At 36.8% G+C, this 24,501-nt stretch overlaps 1 protein-coding gene across 3 annotated transcripts; it reads right to left on the bottom strand.

Annotated features, from left to right (window-relative positions):
* Positions 1–11: 11 nt before the first annotated feature.
* UNC50 (unc-50 inner nuclear membrane RNA binding protein) lies at positions 12–24,376 on the bottom strand. 3 transcript variants are annotated; one of them, XM_020992814.1, is made up of 7 exons: positions 24,084–24,173; positions 21,624–21,683; positions 20,806–21,089; positions 20,076–20,196; positions 8,739–8,878; positions 8,558–8,659; positions 12–5,987 (listed from the first exon to the last, which is right to left on the bottom strand). In XM_020992814.1, exons 3-7 carry the CDS (start codon positions 21,083–21,085, stop codon positions 5,851–5,853), a joined length of 780 nt encoding a protein of 259 aa, XP_020848473.1. In that variant the 5' UTR covers positions 21,086–21,089; positions 21,624–21,683; positions 24,084–24,173; the 3' UTR covers positions 12–5,850. The 3 variants fall into 3 exon arrangements, with proteins under 3 accessions (XP_020848473.1, XP_020848474.1, XP_020848472.1); XM_020992815.2 differs by lacking the exon at positions 24,084–24,173 and adding an exon at positions 22,596–22,644; XM_020992813.2 differs by lacking the exon at positions 21,624–21,683 and having other exon boundaries at positions 24,084–24,376.
* Positions 24,377–24,501: the final 125 nt, after the last annotated feature.

The following is a 24,501-nucleotide window of genomic DNA, read 5'->3' as shown; positions in this document are numbered from 1 at the left end:
AGAATTCAAGGTTCATTCTAATAAAACATTGTAATATGAAACATAGATTACATAGCATTTTTTGGTCACAAATCACATACATTAATCTCATTTGACTGCCACAACAAACAGAAGAGATGCAAAAAGTATTCTATCCCAGAGTGGTTAAGTGGCAGAGATGGAACTTAAGGTATCGAGACAAGAGGCCTAGGCCAGAAGACTTTGGTTCTAGTCTTTATTCTTCTATTACCTTGACCCTGGGTGGGCATATCACAATCACTCTGGGCTCACTTCCTCATCTGTGGAATAGATCCCTCTCTACTTGTAGAACACTTTCAGTCACTCACATCACAAAATACTGCTGCATTATTTTAATGTAATACCCCATTTTCAGTTATAAAAACAGATGTGGCTGTCAATCAATACATGCTACCATGCCATCTTAGACTTTGGTGATGAGCAAATTTTTCAAAAAATCCTTGTTATATTTATTGTGAGTATAATAACTGGTTAATATTTGTGTTCATTCCTTCAAGAAAACTGAATTCACAAGAGAACGAATGTATATTCTTAAACTAAAGTTAATGTACATATGCATCTTGGGTGGTGGGACTAACAATCAGAAAATAAGTTAAAAAACATTTACAGTAATTTACATTCCTTTTGTTTCAGATTACATGTTATTTTGTGTTTTTGTTAATATATTTTAATAGCTGTACATGTAGATGGAAACACAAATAAAATTTATACTAAAAAACATATTGACAGAGTTCCCAAAATTTAAACAGCTAAATTACATATTCCTTTTCATAGGAATAGTTCATAAGGCCTGGCTGGGAGTCCCAAGCTGGAAACAAACACATTTTTTCCTATAGAAATGGTCATGTTTTAGTTTGGTCAGATGTTTCAGTCACAGAACAGGTCCACAAAAACCTAGATAAGTACACAAACATCTACCTACCAATTTACTTACTATTGTTTTTATGGGGAAATATATTTCCCATTGAATTTCCACAATGGAACTAAGATTAAAAAAAAAGATTCATACTGCAGAATGGTCCTTTATTTTATCAAAAGCATTCACTGCTTTAATACCTTAATACCTCACAAGTATTTACCAAAATTATTTTTTCTAATTATCTTTTCTGGATTCCATCCACATCATAAAAGGGAGACATACATATAATATGCCCTTACAAATCTGGATGTTTGGGGGGGTGTGTGTGATAAAGATTCAGAACACTGCATTTATAATCAATTACATAATTTCTAAAACAGTCATAATCATTCATCTCATTTAGTGTCAAAGAATAAAACACAAAACCTCCCATAAGCAGAAATTCTTAATTTTCTAGCAGTGCTTCCTCAGCATTAAGTTCTTTGATTTTACTAAGCCCTGTAGTTCAACTTTCTCAGGTAACACCAATCCTAGGTTTATCCACTTTCCTGTCAAAGCATTTCAGAGATATGCCCTATGTGTTTGCTTTCACCACTGCCAAAGCCCCATCTCCCAACTGGGCTTCTCCGGGTACACAGATTCATACATTCTACCCTAATTTGTTAATGAAACAAGCATACAATTCTCCAGATGGTTTTAAAGGATTTTCCTGCCAGTAGACAGATACAGGAAAACAGAGATTTTAAAATGGCAAGGAAAGTGATGTAATTCTAAATCTTTCCCATCTACTCAAATGTAAACAGCAGTAGGTCTCCTTAGTTCTTTGTACCCCATTTGCTGACCCATCTTTTTGTCTTTAGGACTCAAAATTACAAGCATGGATGTGCTTTACTGAACAGATTTTATTTCCTAAGGAAATTAAAGTCCTACTCAGGTAGGAGTAGCTGACACAGTTGATGTTTAAAAAAAAAGTGTCTGCCCCAACTGTGTAGGGATTAGAAGCCAGGTTAGGTTCAGTTTGTTAACATTAGATGAATAGGTTCCTCAGTGTCCATTCAAACGTGCCATTCAGTTGTCTTTAGACTTTCAGGTACTTAAATGAAGTGGCAGGTTTGCTATACAACTTATCCAGGCCTCCCCTTGCAGTGTCTGGTCCTCCATGCATGAAGGTAGACTTCCTGTGGGCTTTAGACTATTCCACATTGACCCTGAAGGTCCCTTCTGCTTCTGACTTTTGACTAAAGCATATTCACACCTAGCAAGTCAAGACAATTTTTGATGTACATGAAATCTTACTTTTTCACTTATGGCTTGCACTTAAAGGTTTCCAAAGTGCTTTAAACATCTTTCAATGTCATTATACTCTATAAAGAAGGTTTGATTATCCCCATTTTGCAGCTGAGTAAACTGAGGTTAAGTGTCTTGCCCAAGGTCACAAAACTACTAAGGGTCTGAGGAAGGATGTGAAGGCAGGTTTTCCTGACTCTGAGCCTAGCACTCTTACCATTCTCTACCTCACTGCTCATATATGGTAAATGAATTTATGTTCTCTATAATCTCTAGTCCTGTTGCTCCTGAAGCCTGTTTCCATTTCAATAGGTTACACATATTTTTTGTCTATTCTCATTTCAGAAATCATATTCCATCTGAACTTCCAGGTCATTCAATCCTGAACCAGATGACTTGATGATGGCCATTACTGGTGGAAGTTAACAGTTTTGCCCATAAGCAGAATCAGATATAACACATATAACATGTCAAATAAAGACCTGGAGGGTTTTAGTAGGCTACAAATAGAGATATGGAGCCCAAAACAGATAATGTAATCATAAAATTCATTAATTAAATGCAGTGTATAAAATGAGGTAGATGTAGCTAGGATTCTGGATTTGGTTAGGGTTATACTAGATGACAGGTCCTTTTGACCTGATGTGAAAATGGCCATCATGTCCCCCATTGAATTTTCTCTGTTCCAGGTTAAACACCATAGGTTCCTTCAGTTCTCCCACAGCAGTCTCCACTCCTTCCAACATGCACTATAGCATATAAAAGTCCTTTCTAAAATGTTGTATCCATATCTAGTTACCATCCTCAGTAAGTGGTCTGACAGCAAGAATCACAGATTCAGAACTAGAAGACACCAAGACCACAAATCCAATCCCTATTTTAATTATTAATCCCATCCATACTTCTCTCTCTCTTCCCCAAATTCCAGACAGTACATATCTATTAAATAAAAGGAGCTAAAAATGCATTAGTTGTTTTGGCTGCCAAAGAACAATTAACTCCTATTGAGTAGTTCACCAAAATCCCCAGTCTTTTTCTCAGGAGTCACTGTCTAGCCACATCTTTATCCTAGAATTGATTTTTAAAAACTCAACTGTTCGATTTGTTAATATTCAAGTCAACCCAAATAGTAACTAGCCATTTACAAGGCACAATGCTAAGTACTAGGGATATAAATAAAAACCAATTCATCCTTTCCTTCCAAGAGGTTAATCCTAACAATAGGAAATGAGGGTGTCAAAAGAGAAGTCAGCCGCAAAGCTCTAAGCAATTGGAGGTGAGAGAGAAGTAAAATGTGGGGGTACTAGGCATAGCCTCGGGAGGGGGTGCCTGAACTGCTCCTTGAGATGAGGAAGGAGGAACAACCTATACTAATATACATTGGTAGGAAATTATATGCTAAATTGGAGAACAGTGAGTAATCCCCTTTGGCTGGTTCATATAAGTACATGAACGGCAAGTAGTGTGGAACAGCTAGACGGAAGCAAGACTCTGATAGGCTCTGAACTCCAGGCTAAGGAGTTTGCATTTTATTCTAGAGATGATAGAGCACCACTAAAAGTTTTTGAGCAGGGAAATGACATGATCAGTTCTGTGCCTTAGATATTTGTGCAGGTCGAGATAAATTAGAGAGAATGGTGGCAGGAAGACCTTGTAACAATAGTCCAAGCAAGAGGTAGGAGGGAATGTGAATTTGGGTAACAGCTGCTTTGTAGGAAAACAAAAAAAGGCAATGTTTTTGGAACCCAATTCTGTCTTCCGACACATTGGCTGTGCCTCCTAGTTTTGTGTTGTTTGTGTATTTGATATGTATGCCACCAAATGTTCTTTCCTTCCTTAAATTTTCCAAGATTACTTTGTTAAAATCCATTCTTTGCTCTTAGCTCCAACTGCTTTGTATATTTCTGAACTCCTTTAGAATGGGGACGATGAAAGCATGGAAAACCTCGTTTTTAAATCCCACCTCAGACCCTGACTAACTCTATAGCCAAGGGCAAGCCACTTGATCTTGCTGAGCCTGTTTTCCTCATCTGTCAATTGAAGTCTGTTAGACTCCATGGTCTTGAAAGGTCCCTTCCAACTCTTAAATCTATGATCTTTTTTGTATTCCTAGTCTCTATCCTACCTTGCAAATAGTAGACACTTGATGTTTATTGAAAACACTGATAAAAATACTAAACACACAAATCCCTATGACTATACTAGAGACCTCCAGCCAGGATGACAATGAATTCATTACAGTTTGACTACTGTTTGGGTCAGTTTTTCCAATTAAGCTCTAAATTGTGTCCTGCTAGTGCACAATTATCAGCTATTGCCCATATCTCTCCATCTTGTCCACAAGTATACTGTCCATGTGGGACTTTGTTAAGGAAAAAAATGGCTAAAATTCAGATATTACAACACCATTTCTTACTCTGACCTATCGGTCTAGTAATACCGGCAAAAGAGTCTAGCAGCATATGCAGTTAATGAAATAATGCTGCCTCATAATGATTACCCCCTTCTGTAATGTGCTTACTAACCATTCTTTGACAGTAAGTTATCTGAGAATTTTACCAGGAATCAAATTCATGTTCATCACCAAATACTTTGAAGAATCTACTTTTGTTCCCCTTTTGAAAATCAAGACATTTACCTGTCCTCATTTCCCATGTACGTTTCCTATTCTTCACGATTCCTCAAAGAAGTTCAACCCTCTTATTTTACAGAAGAGAAAGCTGAGGCACAGAGGTTAAATAACTTGCCCAAGGTCACATGGTAAGTGGCAGAGCTTGGAAAAGGCTTCTTGACTTTAAAAAAGCTGATTACCTTGCTGAAATGAATTAACCACCTTACTAGACAGAAAAAAGAATAATGAATTATTGCTATGACAATCAATACTTTTAAAATTTAAACATTCTAAAGTATTCAAGGTAGGTATTTTACCCTGGTATACAAAAAAATGATCTGAAATATCACCCAAACTGCCAGAGCTAGGAGGACCATTTCAAAGCTGTTGGTTAAGTGTTACTGGGCTTAGCTGCATTCGTTAGAAAGCACCAACTCCTAATGAAATAATATTTGGCTTCTACTGATAATGACACCTATGTGCCTATTTTAATGCCTCGTAGCTGGTAACCGGGTCCTGGAAGGCCAGACCAGCAGAGTACAAGTTCTGGCAAGTCTTAACCTGCCTTTCTTAAGCTAAAAAGACTTGAAGTAAACAAGTAAAATAATGTTTCTCATGGGCTGGTCTAGATCGCTACATTTATAAGGCTCAAAACCAAGGGTTAAGCCACTAGGTTATTAAAAGATTTTGATCCCAGTGCCTATTAAGGCAGAGTTGTGCACTCTGTGATAGAGATCACCAATAAAATTAAGGATCCTTGAAATTCTGAAGTATGGAGATTACTGTTAAGCAAGGGTAAAAATCAAAATGCTTCCAAAAAAAAAAACCACTTAAAATTACTGCTTAGTCAAAACTGAAAAGGCTTACGCTTTGGTTTAAAAATATTTATTACACAAATGTACATTTCATGGTTTTAAAGAATGTACTGTGAAATCAACATGAAGTTGTAAATATTTCCAAAAATTCACAAAAATTTTACATTTTTAAAGATATCTACAATTAAAATTTATTTACACTTTTTACAAGAAAACTCAGCCACCTTAACAATACTGTTGACAGCTAGTAGTTACATTTTTTATTTCACTCTATACTTGTAGAAAGAGCACAGTGTGTGAGTGAAGTTCCATCCCAGTGCTAACGACAATCCGTAGAGCAGAATGAGAGGTGCAAAGGGATACAAAAGAATCACCGTGTTTTTCAAAAACGGCAGTGCTGGAAAGCAAGGAAACAAATCCAGATGAATAAAAAACTAAACAAAATATTAATTCCTAATTACAAATCTTGAAATTTGGGTTGTGCAAAAATAATCAGTATTTTGCTAACAACCATATGAAAAAAAGGTTCCAAATCATGAATAAGAAAAATGCAAATTAAAAACACTCTCCTGAGTTTCTGCCTTATACTCTTTTGGCCCAGAAATACCACTACTAATAATATACCACAAAGAAATCTAAGAAAGGAAAAGCCTCATATGTACAAAAATATTTATGGCAGTATTTAAGTAGTAGTAAAGAATTAGAAACAAAGTAGGTACCCTATAATCAGGGAATGGCCGCATATATTATGGCATATTGAAAGACTCAAGAACTCTGTTGAATGCAGTGACCAGTCACGATTCCATAAGATTAAAAAAGCGTACTTCTTCAAGCAAGGTGACTGACTATAGATGTACCTGACACATACATTTTCAGGCACGACCAATGTGTACTCACAAGTTTTGCTGAACTATACTTGAAATTTCAAGGGAAGGCTTTTATTCCAAGGGAGAAAGTTAGTGGGAGATGTATGTTGGGAGTTGAGATACTGATTCAAAAATAGAAAATATCATTACTTTAAAATACCCAGAAAATATTATAGAAGGGGGCAAATAAATACAAGGGGGAGGGGAAGAGAAGAGGGTGTATCAGCACTACCTACTAAATTTCATACTTTTATATAAAAAGTTTCCTGGCTTGACAATGACGTCTCCACCACCAGCTCCACCTCTGACAGAGAGAATCCCAAGTCTCCATCTCATTCCCCAGCTCCCCTGTGGTGGTGAGTGAGTCCCCCACCAGGGTCATTGCCATGCAGCATATATAAGGACTCCTGGGCTGGTCATCAGATCTGCCTTTGAATCCTTAGGACTTGTAGACGTTTCTGCCTATCCTGCAGCCCGTTTCCTCCTCCTATGAGTTAGCGCTTCCCATTATACAAGAGCTCCTTGAGTTCAGGGACTATCTTTTTCTATTTGTTTCCTTAGCATTTAGCACAGTGTTTATCTTGATCCATAAAGCAAGGACTGCCCTAATGTATACCTTGAAACTCAAATTTGTCTGTGGCTATAGTTCTGACAGCAATTAAAGAGTACTGAGATTAGTTAAGAGGAAGTTAGAGCAAAGAAAAAAAAAGATTTTTTCAGAACAGTTAGTGAATATAAAACATGCCAAGCCGGTTAAGAATTTACAAAAACATACTGCTTTATAAGTAAATATCCTCCAAGTACCAAAAAATGGAGATGTTTCAAAATGCAACTGTGGTTATAAGGCAGAGACACTTGCACTAAACTTGAGGTAAAAATTAGAACACTAACAAATACAAATTCTAACAATACCTATAAAGCCTAGGTACAGAATGGCCATTTTTAAAGACAAAGAATATATTAAGGGCCCAAATCTAGCATTATTTGCAGTGGGGAAACATCAGCAGCTTTACCCATAAATCCAGGATTGAAGTAAGGATGCTCCTTTCTACCACTGTTAGTTGACAAAGTTCTAAAAATGCTACTCATGGGGCAGCTAGGTGGCGCAGTGAATAGAGCACTGGCCTTGGATTCAGGAGGACCTGACTTCAAATCCAGCCTCAGACATATAACACTTTCTAGCTGTATGACCCTGGGCAAGTCACTTAACTCCATTGCCTAGCCAAAAAAAAAAAAATGCCACTGATACCATTAAAGGCATAAAGAACCAAAATTATTCCTATTTTCTGACATATTGATTCACCCAGAAATCCCCAAAAAATCAGCCAAGAAACTAATTCAGACCATAGCTTAGCTCAAGTAGTTAGATATGCAGTAGCTTCCAAACAAATTCCAGCTATTTTTCTCTTGGTGTTTTTAATATATAAAGTTTACAGTTTTTGAAGAAAAGCAACATTCCCCCCCCCCAAAAAAAAAAACACCAACCTCTGCCTCTCAAGGCTTTGGCAAACAAAAATTCCAAACACACACCCAGGATATTGGTACAATGGCTAGTAATTTCATCTCCCAAAACAGCCCTCCGCATAAAAATACCAATTGGTTTTAGGGTTTCTCTCTCTCTCTCTTTTTTTTGGCTAGGCACTAGGGTTAAGTGACTTGCCCAGGGTCACACAGCCAGTAAGTATTATGTGTCTGAGGGCAGATTTGAACTCAGGTCCTCCTGAATCCAGGGCCAGTGCTCTACCCACTGCGCCACCTAGCTGCCCCCTTCTCTCTCTTTTTTTGTTTCCCAAGATAAACTTATAGTAAGGGACTTAGTGTCCTTAGGGAATCATTATTTATTATATGCTAAATAGACATGTGTTGAATTAAGAAATACAGAATTTAATAGGAGTGAATTAAAAGCAGCTGAATATATGTGTGGCTTCAGCTAAATAACTACATCTGGCTGAAGAGTTGGGTGAGAAAAAGGCCATAAAGCTATTGCAAGTAATCTGTAAAGCTATGAATGTTGGAAGACAATAAATAAATTATATAATTTATTTCCTTGTTTTCTAACATTAGATGTCTTTAATAAATTTCAATTCTTGGTTATACTTACCACTGTATCCTAGGAATGTTACATAGATATAATAACCAACTGCAATCAACCATAATGTATTTCCGACAAAGTAGCCAATAAATGTATCTGTCATGATAACATCTGTAAGAAAAGAAAAAAAACTTTACTATTATGTACAATGAAGATAACAATACCATTTTGAAACTGATTTGCTACTTACAGTTAATGAAAAAAAGCTGGATAAAATGCAAAATGACTAGTAGTGGATAGAAAGCATTCAAATGAACGTCAAAGGCATATCCCCATTCTACATCATAGTCCCTGCTCTGTCGCTTCACTAAGTACTTGTTAGAGATAAACCTAATGGAAAATAAATTCAAAAGAATAATATTAGGCAATATGAAATGATTTCATAAAGTTAACAAGTGATATAAATATTCATATACCAGAGTAACCATAGCATACTAACTATAGCAACTATACAGTAATATAGTAATATTACTATAGTAACATTCATTATTCAAACATTTATTAAACATATGTGTGTAATACAAACTAAATTTGGGATACAAATTCAATTTATACATTTATATCAACTCTACAATAATGACAGTTGTTAACGTATTAACATATTCAAAGAAATCACTCCTCCAAAACACTTTTCAGTTTTATTTTGAAAATGTGAGAGTTCATTCCCTGTGTCTGTTTCAATGAAAAATTCAAAAGAATGAAAGGAAGAAGCTGGAAGACATACAGAAAGACAATGGCTTTGCTATTACTGACTCAGTACTCTGAAAATGAAGGTAATGTAATAATTAAGAGCAGATAGCACTTTAAGGCACTTTAATGACTGACTCATTTACAGAGGCAGTTTGTTCCAATTTTCCCCCAGGAACGCTTTTTTTCTTCATTCATAACCTAAATACACATAGCATATTATTATATAACAAGATTGTTAACTCAACAATCACTTATTAAATACCCTTTATATTAAATAAGGCTCTGTCAGGTACTGAGGATACAAAGACAAAAAAGTATCTATCTTCCACATGTAAAGAAGATAATTTGAAGATGGAGATAGCACTAGCAACTGGAGGAAGCAATATGATCATTCTGTGTCTTCATAAAATATTATAGTAGCTAGTTATGTGATAATGAGAAAGACTGAAAAACTACCAATTAGTACGGTCCTAAAATAACCTAGATGAAAAGTGATAAGGACCTGAAGATAGATTTTGTCCAGCAGATATAAAGGTGGTAACAGAAAGAAAAGCTGTGAAAATAAACATCACAGGGATCAGCAATTCATTAACTATAGAGAGTTAAAGTCAGTAACCAAACACAAAAAGCAGATCATATATTTTCCCACAGCTTGTAGAGGATAAAATTCTTAACTGAAGAATAAAGACAACTGCAAAAGATAAAATAGATAATTTTGAATGGATTAATTTGAAAACCTTTTTTTTTAGACAAATAAAATAATATGCTTAGGATAAGAAGGGAAATGGTAGAATGGGAAGGGGGAAATCATATATTTCTAATAAAGAAGGGTTTGGTATCCAAGATGCAAAGACAATCAATAAAAATATAAAAGACCAAAAATCACTTAGAAGACAAGTGGTCCAAGGATATGAAAACAGTTCTCAAAAGAACTGAAAACTATTAGCTACCATATGAAAGAATGCTACAAATCACGAATAGTAAAAGAAATGCAAATCAAAAAAACCCTGAGGGCAAAAATGAAAAAAGTATAGGAGTAAGTCATATTGGAGGGATTGTTGGTGGAGTTGTGAACTGATACAATCATACTCAAAAGCAATCAATAATTATGCAAATGTCCATTCCTTTGACTCAAGAGTTGCCACTGCTAGGCTTATACCACAAGAATGTGCGAATGACAGAAAGACAGGCACTATGTACACCAAAATTAAATTATAGTAATACCTTTTCTGGTAGTAAAGAACTGGACATGAAGTAAATGCCCATTGGGAAATGTCTCAATTGTGGTACATGAATGCAACAAGGTATTACTATACTGTAATGAACATGATGAATACAAAGAATAGAAAGACATATGAAAAAATGCAAAGTTAAGTAAGTAGGACAAGAAAAACATTTCCACTGCTGTAGAAAGGACAACAAAATAAATGAAACTCAATGCTGTGAAATTACAATATAGAAACTTGGCCCCAAGAAAGTATATAAGACGACATCTCCCCAGATGAAGCAACAGTGAAAATAAACTTAATTAAAAGGAAAAAAGAGGGAAACTGTATTTTCCTGAAGGTAACATTGACAATGAATTAATTTCAATACTTAACATATACTTTCCAATTGGCATAGATTCTAACTACATAAAGGAAAAGCTAAATGAACTACAAGGAGAAATAGTAAAACTACAACAGTAAGGGACCTCCATTTACCACTATCACCTCTAGATAAATCTAATTAATAAAAAAGCAAGAAACACATTAAGGACCTGAATAAAATTTTAGAAGAATCAGACATGATACACATCTGACAATTACTGAATGAAAATGGAAAGGAGTATATATTTCTCAGGTGTATGTGGCACTCTTACAAAAATAATGTGTTCAAGAAAGAAATCTCAAAAACAAATGCAGATAGTATTTTCACTTTTTTTTTTATTTTTGTTCTGTTTCTTCTTTCACAACATGACTAATGTGGAAATATGTTTAACATGATTGCACATGTATAACCTATATCAGACTGCTTGCCCTCTTGGTGACAAGGTACGGAGAAAAATTTAGAACTCAAAACTCCTATAAAAAATGAATGTTGAATGACTAATGTAAAAATGTTTAATATGAATGTACAGGTAGAGCCTGTATCAGATTACATGCCATCTTGGGGAGGGGAGAGAGGAAGAAAATTTGGAACTCAAAATCTTACGGCAGTGTATGTTGAAAACTAAAAATAAATTAAAAAACTTTTAGAGTCTCCCCCATATATACATATATGTATGTATGTATATATATGCACATACACATAGACATTTGAGTCATATAAGTATACTATTAATGATATACATTATAAAACTTATATGAAAATAAAAATTTGAAAAGGTTAAAAAATGTTGAAAACTTAAAAAAAAATAAGGTGGGGAACAAATGCAGATAGAAGACATTCGCAATAAGGGGAAATCTGCTTTTAGTAACAGATAGGATTTTGGGTCAGCCCTAAAGGAAATGTTCTTGTTGGCTTGCACAATCTCCATACTGGCTGCCTAGACCCCCAAGGAACATAACAACAACCTCATGCCCTCCTTGTCCCAGTGATCCTAAACTCCCTAAGTCACTGTACAAATTCCATTCCCCACTGCCGACTTCCTCATTCCCATCCTCCTCAACCCAACACTCTTTCAGCCCCCCAAAATCTCACTCTAACTTATCCCTTCTCCACTGTGCTTCTCTAAAATGTCCGTTCCACAGATAACAAACTTGCTTTCACCTTAAGCTTTTTCCTTTCTCACATCATCCTTTTGCGCTCACTGAGACTTGGGTCCTGACAGCTAACAGAGAATATCACAAAAACTCAAGAAAAGAATATTCAAAGGAGGTGAAGGACCACAGTGTCAAAAGCTGCAAAAAGGAAGAGAAAGAGTACTTAGAAAAAGTCAAAATTGGGGCAGCTAGGTGGCGCAGTGGATAGAGCACCGGCCCTGGATTCAGGAGGACCTGAGTTCAAATCTGCCCTCAGATACATAACACTTACTAGCTGTGTCACCTTGGGTAAGTCACTTAACCCCACTGCCTAGCCAAAAAAAAGAAAAGAAAAAGTCAAAATTGAGATCTTTCATAATATTGGAGAAAGCAGTTTCAGGAGTCAAACTCAAGAATGGGAAGTAGAGGCAGCAAGAGATGATCCTTTTTAGGAAGATGGCCAAAGAAAGGCAGAATTTAAGTTCCTTGAGGCAAGGAACTGTTTATTGTTTTTCTTTGTATCTCTAGCCCATAAGACAATGCTTGGTTCATTAAAGCCTTTATCAAATTAACATGGAATTGAAGGGAAAGATGTAGGATAGTTTGAGGGCATAGCAGGGATGTGGTTTATTTTTATTAATGTTCCTTTTTTAAAAACATCTGTCACTTCTTGATACACTCCCCAGTTCTACTGAATTCTCCCACTTAACAGAGAAAATCAATTAAGCAAAACTATTAAAAAGGGGCAGCTAGATGGCGCAGTGGATAGAGCTCTGGCCTTGGAGTGAAGAGGATCTGAGTTCCAATCTGGCCTCACACACATAACACTTACTAACTGTGTGACCTTGGGCAAGTCACTTAACCCCACTGCCTAAGAAAAAAAAGAAAAAGAAAATATCAATAAAAAATTATTTTAAAAAATCCTGATAAAACCATTTCAAACCACATACCAAATGAAATTTCACAGTTTTCGTACCTCACACCTCTTTTCTGATGGAAAAGGAATGTTTTATTCTGTTCTCTGGGACCAAGGTTGTTTACTGGAATTAACCTGAGATTACCAGCCTCTTAGTGCTGTTTTCATGTCCAATATCGTTTTGTACATTGATTCCCCTAAACTCTTTTTTCACTCCAGGCAGCTAGGTGGTGCACTAGACAGAGCACTGGGTCTGATGTCAGGAAGAACCAAGTTCAACCGTTCTTAGCTGTGTGATCCTGGGCAACTCACTTAACTTCTGTTTGATTCAGTTTCCTCAACTGTAAAAATAGCACCCATCTTACAGGTTATTTTGAAGATAAAATAGTATTTTCAAGGTGCTTAGCATAGTACCTGGTACATAGCAGATGCTTAATAATGTTTATTCCCTCCCTGCTAAATAATTCTCCATGTTTTCCCTCGTTTCTCTATGTCCTCATATTTACCACTTCACAAGTCAAAATAATATTCAATTACATTTATACATTTCCCAAACAATGCTTTGTTTCCACATAGAGTGTTGCTATGAACATTTTATTATGTATGAAATCTTTGTCTTTGACTTCCTTGGGACATGAATTAAATAAATGAAAAACCATTTATTGAGGGATCATTAAGTGCCTGAATAATTCCTAATTGTTTTCCAATTCACATTCTACCAGCAGCATAACTAGATGTCTCCCCATAGGATCCTTCAATATTTACTCTTTCCATCATTTATCGTTTTTGCCAATTTGATTTTTTTTTACCAGTCAAGCTTTTCCTATTCTAACTACTGATTCCATTAATATAAAAGTTTTTAAAGTTTTCTGTGACTGATATTGCTTATTCTATCTTTTATGATTACCTCTTAAGAAATTACAAGGTACTGCCTTTCATTCTCCTTTATTTAAACATTACACCCTTTTTATATTTAGATCATATATTCTTTTGGAGTTTATTATGGATATCATGTAAGATGCTAGTCCAAATCTAATTTGTGCCAATTTGCTTTCTCCCCACCCTCCATCAGTTCTTGTCAACAGAGGTGGGAGGTTTCTTCTGGTGACTTATATTCACAAGTTTAATCAAATACTGAGCTAATGTGTTCAACTGTTTTTATGTCTTACTTATCTAATGTTTTACTGATAGACTTTTCTATTTTTTATTTCAGTACCAAGTAGTTTTGATGATTACTACATACCAGACATCAAACCATATTGTTAATTAGTTATCCATCATTTCTACTTTTGTTCATTAGATTCTTAACCTTTTGTTCCTCCAGATAAATTTTGTTATTTTGTCTATTAAGCAAGCCTTTACAGGCTGATATGGTACTAAATCTTAAATTTGTTAAATTGATATGCTCTAACCTAAGCAACAAACGTCTGTCCAATTGTTTAAGTCTTTCTTATTTCTGTATTTTGTGGCTATTTTAATTTAACTTGCAAATACATACAACACTTACACTGAAATATTTTATTCCCTTGAGTTATTTTTGAACACACATTTCTCTTACTCTCCTACAGTTTTACTAGTAACATATAAAAAGACTAATAACTTTTGTATACTAATTTTATATACTACTTTACTAGAGACATTTCCAATAATCTCCCCGCTTCTCCCCCCTGGTGGACTCTGGATTTCACTAAAGCAAGGTTCTTAGCCTTGTGTCATACATGTCTTTGGCAGTCTGTTGAACTCCATCTCAGAATGGTTTTTAAAGGCATGAAATAAAATACATAGGATACAAAGGAAACCAATTACAATGAAATGTAGTTATCAAAATATTTTAAAAATAAGTTCAAAGACCTAGGTTAAGAACATCTGCACTAGGTGAAATAAAATTTACCAGGAAATAATATAAATCACTACTTATGCAAATAAGGAAAACAAAATGCAGAGCCATCTCTTTCTGCCGACTCTATACGTACATATTTATCTTTATTGATATAGCTATGTGTCTCATCTATATGCAACTGTATGTATAAGTGTACGTATGTCTATATTTGTACATAGGTATGTCTCTGTGTGTATGTATAGCTTGGTTTCAGGAGGACTGTTGGAAGATGACTGCAAGGTAGGACATAGATGAATTCAGAACTACAAACATCCCAATAAAACTTTAAAATGCACCATTAACTGGTGAAATCAGGAGAATTACATGTAGACTATTCTACTCAGCCCAAGGATACACAGGACAGCCTGAATCCTTCAGGAACCCAGAAGCAGATAATCCTGGGTAGATCAAAAGCAGTAGGAAAAGTAGCTTGATGACAACTGGAATTCAGCATAAAGAGGGCAGGTGGAAACGAAAGCCCAATGGCAAGAGAAGGACCCTAGCAATGATAAAATGAGGTGATCCACAGTGGGAGTTGACCAGAGAAGGGCCTGAAGCAGTTCCTGAGCCCGAAAGTGGGGGGGGGTCCTCAGAAAGAGCCTAAGGCAGAAGACAGTCTGCAGCTCTGTGACAAAGAGGAGTACCATGCCTCTGAATGCCTGGCACCCTGATACCCAGAACATAGGAACAACCCAGTTTCAGAGCAACCCCAGAATCCCTTTGAAGGCCTAGTTTTATCATACTTTGGGCAAAGCTTGCCCACTTATTTTAGAAGTTCAAAAGTAAAGCCTGACCAAATGAGAGACTAACCCAACCCTCAACACACTGAAGTGCTAACATGAGCAAACTAAGGAAAGTACCAAATATTAAGAGGAGATACCTTTGACTGACTGATGGCCAGGTATGAACTCTAAGTAAGAGAGTGATCTCACAACAAATTCAATTAAAGCTTCGGAGAAAAATATCCTGACTACAATAAATATAATGACTACAAAAGAATCTGGAAGAAATGATCAAGAGATACAAAATGTTAAGAACTAAGGAGAAAAGGAAGAGACGGTGAAAAACCTTCCCCAAGAAATGAACAGCTAGAAAATGAGAATGAGTCAAAAAGAAATCAACTTAGTGATAAAAACAATAAAATTCAATTTTAAAAAAGTAAATTTAAGTAAATGAATTTAAATACATCAAATTAAAAATATTTTTTAAAAGAAATAAAATATTAAAAACTGACCAGAAAAACAGGTCAAGTTGATATAGTCTAAGAATTATTAAACTAATGGAAAATCAGGACCCAAAAAAAAGCCTAAATACCATATTTCAAGATAATAGAAATAAAAACTGTCCAGAACTCTTAGTCAGAGGGCGAAGTGAAAAAAAAAAATAATCCATAGGTCACTTCCAAAAAACTCTATGAATGAAATAAAATGAAAACTCAATGTAGCCAAAATCCCTTCTATGTCAAAGAAAAAATACTATGCAGCATCCCCCCAATTCAAATAACAAGCAGCCATAGTAAGGACCACACATAAAGAGGAAAGCTTAGAATCCTATATTCTAAAAGGCAAAATATAAAGGATTACAATCAAGAATAACTTATCCAACAAAACTAAGAATAATCCTCCAGGAGGAAAAAAAAAATGAGCCTTTAATGAAACAGAGAATTTTAAAGCATTTTTGATGAAAAGGCCAAAACTGAGTAGATATTTTAAAATAGAAACACAGCACCTAAGAGAAACATATAAAGGCACACATATTTGTTTAATTGGAAGAGCATATGTGGAGATTGATTATTTATATGATAATAAGAGTATCAGGATCATATATTTATCTTATAGGAGGAGCTAGTAAAGTGGAACTTAAGATTATTTAAAATGCCCAGGTAAAGGGAGCAAGATGAGAAAGAAAATACAGACAAATGAATGAGGTATGATTAGTTCTGCTATTTTTTGGTAATACAAATTTGTTCCAATATGACTGATACATTAGGAACATTTTGAGCATAATGTGAATTTTGAGTTTTCTTCTGCACCATTTCTTTTTCAAGAAACAGCAAGAGAAAGAAAACTTTACCATTCACAATAACTCACAACCCTTCTGGCACCCATTTCTACAAGCAAACTTTGGGTATCTATCAAAGTAAAGTGCTATATTTATTCAATATCTTCTGGTATAGCTATGAGCAGAGAAAGGCTAGCTGTTCTTTCCACTATAACACTTGGATTCTAGGCACTCCAAGTCCATCAGCTCTCTCTATAGAGATATAGAGTAAGTTTTCTTAAAACCTTATAGTCATCAAGTAATAATTTCTAAAAGGATATTTTAAATGGTATAGTACAGAAGAATATTTGTCCTGTATTAAAAGGTAAGATGATAAAATTGCTTCTGAGTTACATTTATGGTACTCTCAGATGTTTCATACCATTTTCTTTTGGATTCATTGTTAATTATGCTCAAATTTTGAACTGGGAATTATATTTTAAAACTTTAGGATCACTGATATACTTTTTTTAAATAGAAGTTCTTATGTTTATGGTTTTGTTTGGATCTGCACATCTTGTTTTTACACAAAAGCCATTATGAAGAACCGGAATTCTATCTACCAAAAATGGAAAAAAAGAATATACAGGTAAATAAGATTTTTTGAGTCAAGCTGCCTTTGGGTTCTTTTTCATAAGACACCTGAGATATCTATGTCTTTGAACCTTCTAAACACAATCAATAATATTTTGTTATATATGGATTGGCACAATGGCTTAAAAGTTATTTCTTGCTGAATGTCTTCTATTCCATTTTCTGATTCCTCAAAGTCTATGGAGTAATCACTTATTGTATCCAGTTATTTCCTTTAAAAGTTGCTCCAATGAAACCTCTCCCAAAGCAGCATTTGAAGTGAACTTTGAAGGAAAATGGACTTCCAAAAGGCAGACATAAAAAGGAAGTATATTTCAGACATGCAGGACAACTTGAGTGAGAACACAGAGATGGGAGATGGAATGTCGTGTGTGAGGAACAGAAAAAAGGCCAGTTTGGTTGGACTACAGTCAAGTGTATAAGGAAGAATAGCAATAATGACTTTTATTAATGTCTTAGACTTTATCATTCATGTTACACATTCAAAGGCCTTTTCCAAATGAGTATATTTTATAAATCTTACACACATTATTTCTGTATATTTATAGACAGAATCATAGATTCAGAGCCAGTCATCTAGTTTAAATTTACTTTATAGTTTAATAACCACGATAATGATGATTATTGCTAACATTTATAGAGCACTTACTATTACAAAGCACTATGTTAAGTACTTTACAATTATCTCATTTGATCCTGACAACAACTTTGGAAGGCAAGTGTTATTATTAACTCCATTTTACAGATGAGGAATCTGAGGCAAACAAAGGCTAAGTAACTTGCCCCAAAATCACACAGGTTTTAATTGATAAAGTCAGGATTTGAACACAGATTCTGTTACTCAAAGTTCAGCAATCCAGGTTCAGGGCTCTTTCCAGTGCTCTGCCCTATCCATATCAACTTTTTTATTAATAAATGAACAAAATTGATCACCATGGAAAACGTATCATGAGGAAATAAAATGTGAGATTACTAACAGCAATATCTTTTTCTGGAAGGCATCTAACATGGACCATATGGCTTATATAGGTATGGCAAATCAGGAAAGGCAGAGCAGCATAAACATGATTTCCCTGACAAAGAGAAAATTTTAAAAAACAAAACAAAAAGTTGGATAAAAAGACCACAAAGTAGTAGATAGGGATGATACAGCATGGCCCTGAGGACTATGCAACCATTACTGTAATTCACAAATTTTTAACCTACTAGTGTCTGTGAAATTGTTGTTTTTTTAAAAAAAATTAATAACTACACCAATATACCTAGGTTTCTTTGTAACAATACAGATTTTATTTTACACATTTAAAAACATTAGTCTGAGAAAGGATCCATAGGCTTCAGACATAAATTTATGTCTATGCCTAGTGTCTGCCATACTCTTTCCCAGTTTTCCCAGCAGTTTTTTTCAAAGAGTAGGTTCTTATCCCAGAAGCTGGGGTCTTTGGGTTTACCAAATAATAGATTACTATAGTCACTGACTACTGTGTCTTGCATATTTAACCTGTTCCACTGATCCACCTCCCTATTTCTTAGCCAGTACCAAGCAGTTTTGATGACTGCTGCTTTATAATACCATTTAAGATCTGGAATTGCTAGGCCACCTTCCCCTGCATTTCCTTTCATTAGTTCCTTTGATATTCGGGAGCTTTTGTTTTTTCCAAATGAATCTTGTTATTATTTTTTCTAACTCCATAAAATAATTTCTTGGTAGTTTGATTGGTATGGCACTGAATAAGTAAATTAGCTTAGGTAGGATTGTCATTTTTATTATATTAGCTTGGCCTACCCATGAGCAACTGATGTTTTTCCAGTTATTTAGATCTGAGTTTATTTGTGTGAAAAGTGTTTTGTAACTGTGTTCATAGAGTTCCTGGGTTTGTTTCGGGAGGTAGACTCCTAAATATTTTATAAAGACATAAATTTAAAAACAAGTTTTAATGATGAAGTTTGGGCCCAAAGAGGACAAATGTGAATGTACCTCCCTCCCTCTGTCAGAGGCAGGAGACCTTGGTATAGAGTTCTGCATGTTACTTCAGATTGGTTAATCTGTTACTTAATTATGCCAGGTAGATCTTTCTTCCTCTTTTAAATTCCTTCTTTATAAGAGATGGAATTCTGGGGGCAGGGAGAAGGGAGGGATATGTTGGGAAATTTAAGTAATATAAAAATAAGAGATATTAATAATTTTGGTTCAATGAGAACATCAGATATTGAGAATCCTTTCAGTAAAATATCACTGTGCATTCTTTAAGGCAATAAAAGTTAAAAAGTCCTTTCCTTTTCAAACATGTTTCGTTAATGATAAAGGCTAAGGAAAAAATTAAGATTGTAGCTGCTATACATCCACAGTAGATCATCTGCCAAATGCCACTGAAAAGACTGCTACGAGTAAAGGAGGGCTAACCAGGAAATTTGTGTAAAATTAGTTGTTTTGTTTGAATTAATGATCATTGTTTTGATTCAATTCTTGGCTGTTCTTTTGACAACACAGGCCTTACTCTGGATTATTTACTGATGCTGAGAACAGCTGAGATAAGTTTATATGAAATCTTGACTATCCTAATCAACCCTTTTCAATTAGTCTTGTGACCTCTTGTCTCAATTTTATCAGCTTTTATATCTTAGAAACAAATAACTTAAGGGTCTACAGCAGTGCCTAAAAAAACCAAAAGGTGTGGTACTTACCACATCAGAGTTGATATTAAAAGGCCAACACCCACACAGTCTATAAATACAACCCAAAGGAGAAGCTTCATGGTTTCAAAAAATCCCATATCCAGGACAAATCCAAATCCTATAGTGGACACTGAAAGGAAGATTAAAAATACATGAATTAAACTCTTTGATCCCTGATCTACAGTCAGTCAGAGCATCCGCAGTTAGAGATGCTCTAAGGCAACAAATCAGTATTTCAAGTAAATTCAACATTAATTCACCTTACAGAAAAGCCTTCAATGTCAATTATGTCATTGTCAACTTTATGCTAGAATTACAATTAAATAGCTGGACAAGGTTCCCTTTTATTTAAATTTACATTAGTGATTTCAAAATTTTAATTCCTGCTTCACTTAGCTGTATTGAATTCCTAATCTTAATATTTTTCATAGTAAAATACTACTTAAGGTTTACTGTGCTTAGGACTTCACAGCAAAGGTCAGATTCAATTGTTCCCTGTCCAATAAACTTTAATGTGAATGTTTTTACTCAGATGAAACCATTATCTGATCTTATTTAATTTGAGAGAATGTAGCTTTTCCTGTGGCAAGATCTTTTGACAACTCCAGAAAAGCTTATTTTTTAAAGTATTCCCAAATCCCAGTTCACAATTCACCTTCAGATCTTCCCTATTAAAGGGCACAATCTTCCTGATCAATCTTCTGAGCTGAAACATTTGACTTGTTATCAAGACACTTACCACAGAGCCAGATACTCAGCAACACCAAGAATGCAGGATCATCTCGTGCCCACTGATCCTTTGTTTGTTTTCGGTAATGGAAGTTTCTGTAAACTCTTTGTGGGGAAGTGAAAAGATAGAGCATCTGCCAGGCGGCAAACTCAAAGTCCATCTGCCTGAATCGGAAGAGCCTCCGAAGATACTTGTAGCGTTTTGCTCCAGCAGTGTGCCTTGCTGCATCCCTGGAATTCAAGGCACCATTCCCCTGTAATCGGGAATTCACTGACGTGGTTGGTAACATCTTTCTGGAGTAAAAAAATAAAAATAATCTGTCTTATAGAAAGCAGTGTGATACTAAGTGATAACCAAACTTTTTTGTTAGAAGTATGCCTTCTTCCAGTAATTATACCTAAGAATGAAAGAGGTAAAAGACCCTTTAAATTGCTACCTAAACATTCTAGGTAGGGTCAGCGATGGACATTCATAGAAGAGTCTTGACATTCTGTTTGGCCCTTGTGCTGGAGCCCCCATTAATTAATACCAATGACTAGTGAGTCTGGGTTACAGTAGCCCTTAAAAATATTCATAGCACTATATCTATACTGTCATTAGTACTCTGAGAATCACTGCATCAGGCCCTTTATTTGGGGAGAAAACATTCACACATATGAGTACTACATATATGCCAATTTAGTCCACTAACACCAAATGTTTTCTCAGACCAGCTACAACAAATTTATGTGCCTTCTGCCTTTGTTAGTGCTACTTCTTCCTCCTTTTAGAATCATAGTTAAGTTGTCAAGTTATTTTTCTTAAGCAAATTTCACAAGGTCTCTTACTTTTTAAAAAGCCATTTCCTTCTGTTTCTAGCTGTTGACAATTACTTCACAATAATAAAGCTGGAGGAAAAAAGAGAAGAAAACTTGTAAGCAGTAGCCAAGTAAGGAACTCAATATACCTGAGGTAAGGACAGCAACACAACCAATTAAGAATGTAAAATCACTTCCAGTACATTGGCAATATGTAAAAACATGCAGGTTTAATGAACAAACTCCACCACCTAAGATTGAACTTCTAAATAAACCCTCTACATTTGTTAAATCAAGGTCAGATGAGCAATGAAGTTTCACATAAGGAAAGCAAATGGCCTTGCCACAGACAACCACACTGTCATTACTGTAGGAGGTACAAAATCTCAATCCTAACTCCAACCAACTAGACCAAAAGGAAGAATGATAACACTGCAGTTTATTCAAAATCTTTCATTCTCACTACATTATAATGTCCTTTCAATGAGTTTTAGTTTCATAAAAAGAAAAAATGATTACATAGTTATCCAGGAAACCAGTATTGGAGTCAACAGTAATCCCCACTGTGCTCCTTAGAATACTGTATCATGACTGCCCAAATAACTACAACCATGTTTGATCAACATCAGTCTCCAGACAGGTTAAGTATATTAGGATGTGTTTGCTAACAAATAAACTTGAAAGTGTTTTTTTTTAAATCTTTGTATCCCCAGTACCTGGGGCTGTGCCTCCTACATAGTGCTTAATATATATTTGTTGAATAATTCAATGAATCTGAGTACATATATTAAAATCCAATAAACATGTATTAAACACTTGTTACGTGAAGAGTACTTTAGGCACTTACGGAGGTGACAGTTGAATACAGGAAAATAACTATCACAAAATAATACATAATGCCTTAGACGGATAAGCAAAGTGTGCCAGGGATTCTCACTCTTAATTTATATACACCTATATTACATTTAGCGCCAGAAGAGACGAGAATACAGGTTCACTCACCACTTTCCAATAGTTATCAGATGTGTGACTATAAGCAAGTCAACTCAAAATTTCTCCTAATCTATAAAATAAGAAGCATAATTCCTTTAGTACTTACTTCACAGGATGGATGTGAAGTTCAAATGAGAGAAGTAAAGCCCTTTGTAAGATGCATTTTATAAATAACAGAATTGGTAAATATTTATGGAGATCACCCCTACCCTAGACTCTGTAGGTCCCAATTAAGTCACTTAGGAAGGTGACTGTCTTATCTGATTCTTACATCTAAAGCCATAACTAGGAACTCAAGGCAAACTCAGTTGAGGTAGCCGGGTAGACAGTTGTGGCCAAGGCAGAACCATCTGGGTTCAAAGTAGAAATGCACCTCTGTCTGGCTGGTGACAGAGGTAATGAGAGTTGAAGATAAAAGAACTGAAAAACCAGGGTTATGGGAATGTGTAAAGATGGGAGGGGAATGGTTGGATGGAGAAAAAGACAGACTCTTGAACTTAGCTTATTCAAGAAGAAAGAAGACTGATGTGGACAGACTTGCTCAAGCTTTAAAGGAAGAAATTTAACTGCTGAGTGCCAGTGGGTGAGTGTCTGAAAGCTGCAGTGATTATGTCAACTCTTTGTGGTCCTGTATAAACAGCATCTAACCTTGGAGAGGGTGGCAAGAGCTGTAGTGTCTTCAAAAGAAGGCTAGGTGTTGGTGAAGACTACGAGATGAAAGGTATTTGAAAGGAAAAGAATAGAGGATCGTTGGCTCATTAATTTGTAATTGGAATGGACCTTGAAGGCCTCGTCTTATAGACGGGAAACTGAAGTCCAGAGAGATAGAGTGACAGAAACAGGATTCCAAGTCAGGTCCACTAATAAATGCAGCGACAACATGACACAACCGGGGAAGGTTCTCAGTTGCAAAGGAGGGAAGGGACGAAGGCAGAGGAGGAGCCAGCTAACAAGGCATCCCCTTCGTGGCCCTAGCGTCCCCCCGATTCCGCACCAATCCATCTCACCCCGCACTCTGCCCGGCTCCTTGGCTAGGTGGCAAGCGGGAGACGAGGGTAAGGGCTGGTCAGCCCCCGAGAGGAGCAGTAATCGCACACAACCTGCCCCCTCCCGCCCAGGTAGGTGCACCTGAGGCCCGAGCGGGCGGCGGCCGGGCGTGGGCGTGGCCGGGCCCGAGCCCCGGGCGGACCCCAGGCCCCGACCCCCCTCCCTCGTCTGCAGGCCGCCTGACGCGCCTGAGGACCCCAGTCACTGCCCGATTAGCAATGACACCTTCCGAGCCTCCCTCGGGGTCGCCGGACCCTCCCCCTCCCTCCCGCCGGCCCCGAGGAATCTCGGGGAGGGGGCGCTGCAGGCGCGGGGGCTCCTTGTGACGTCGCGAGACGCGAAGCCAAAGGAAGCCGGGAGAAAAGGAGCTCCAACTTCGCGGCGCGTGCGCGGGGCGCGCCCGACGGAGGAGGGGCAGGGGCGGGGGATGGGGAAGCCCTCGGTACTCACCTGGAGCCCGGCTGGGGCCTCGGCCCGGATCCGTTACCCCCCCCGCCACCTCTGTTCAGTAGCCGAGCCAGGCGCCCGCCCCGGCTCCGGTTCCCCTTCCTTCCTGCTACGTAGTTGGTCTTCGTCACTCCGAGAGCCAGGCAAATCACGTGCTTCTCCCACTTCCGTTGAGCTTCCTGCCGGAGGGCTTTCGGAGTCTTGGGTTCCGGTGGCTGCGACTCCGCCGCCGGAAGGAGCTTATCCCTACTTCCTGCCTCTTCCTCCCCAACGCCCTCCTCCGCCCCCTCCGCCATCACGGGTGCTGGTGTCCAGAAGGTTGCTCCTGCCGGAAGTGGAGGCAGTCCACGGCGGGTGGGGGCGGTGTCGAAAACTCCGCACGCGGTGTTTGTTGAAGGCTCCGGGCTTGGCTCTGGGGGTG

The sequence above is a fragment of the Phascolarctos cinereus genome, unplaced genomic scaffold (assembly GCF_003287225.1).
Source record: "Phascolarctos cinereus isolate Bilbo 61053 unplaced genomic scaffold, phaCin_HiC Scaffold_726;HRSCAF=1367, whole genome shotgun sequence".
Lineage (NCBI taxonomy): Eukaryota > Metazoa > Chordata > Mammalia > Diprotodontia > Phascolarctidae > Phascolarctos > Phascolarctos cinereus.
This window is presented reverse-complemented; position numbering and strand designations above follow the sequence as displayed.

Bases quoted from the DNA above. Each gene is read 5' to 3' on its own strand.
- UNC50 (XM_020992813.2), bottom strand. From the start codon at position 24,376: ATGGCGGAGGGGGCGGAGGAGGGCGTTGGGGAGGAAGAGGCAGGAAGT. The intron at 8,879-20,075 runs GTAAGTACCACA...ATTTTCCATTAG, and splicing joins TTAATATCAACTCTGATGTG to GTTTATCTCTAACAAGTACT. The intron at 8,660-8,738 runs GTAAGTAGCAAA...CTTTTCTTACAG, and splicing joins CCAGCTTTTTTTCATTAACT to ATGTTATCATGACAGATACA.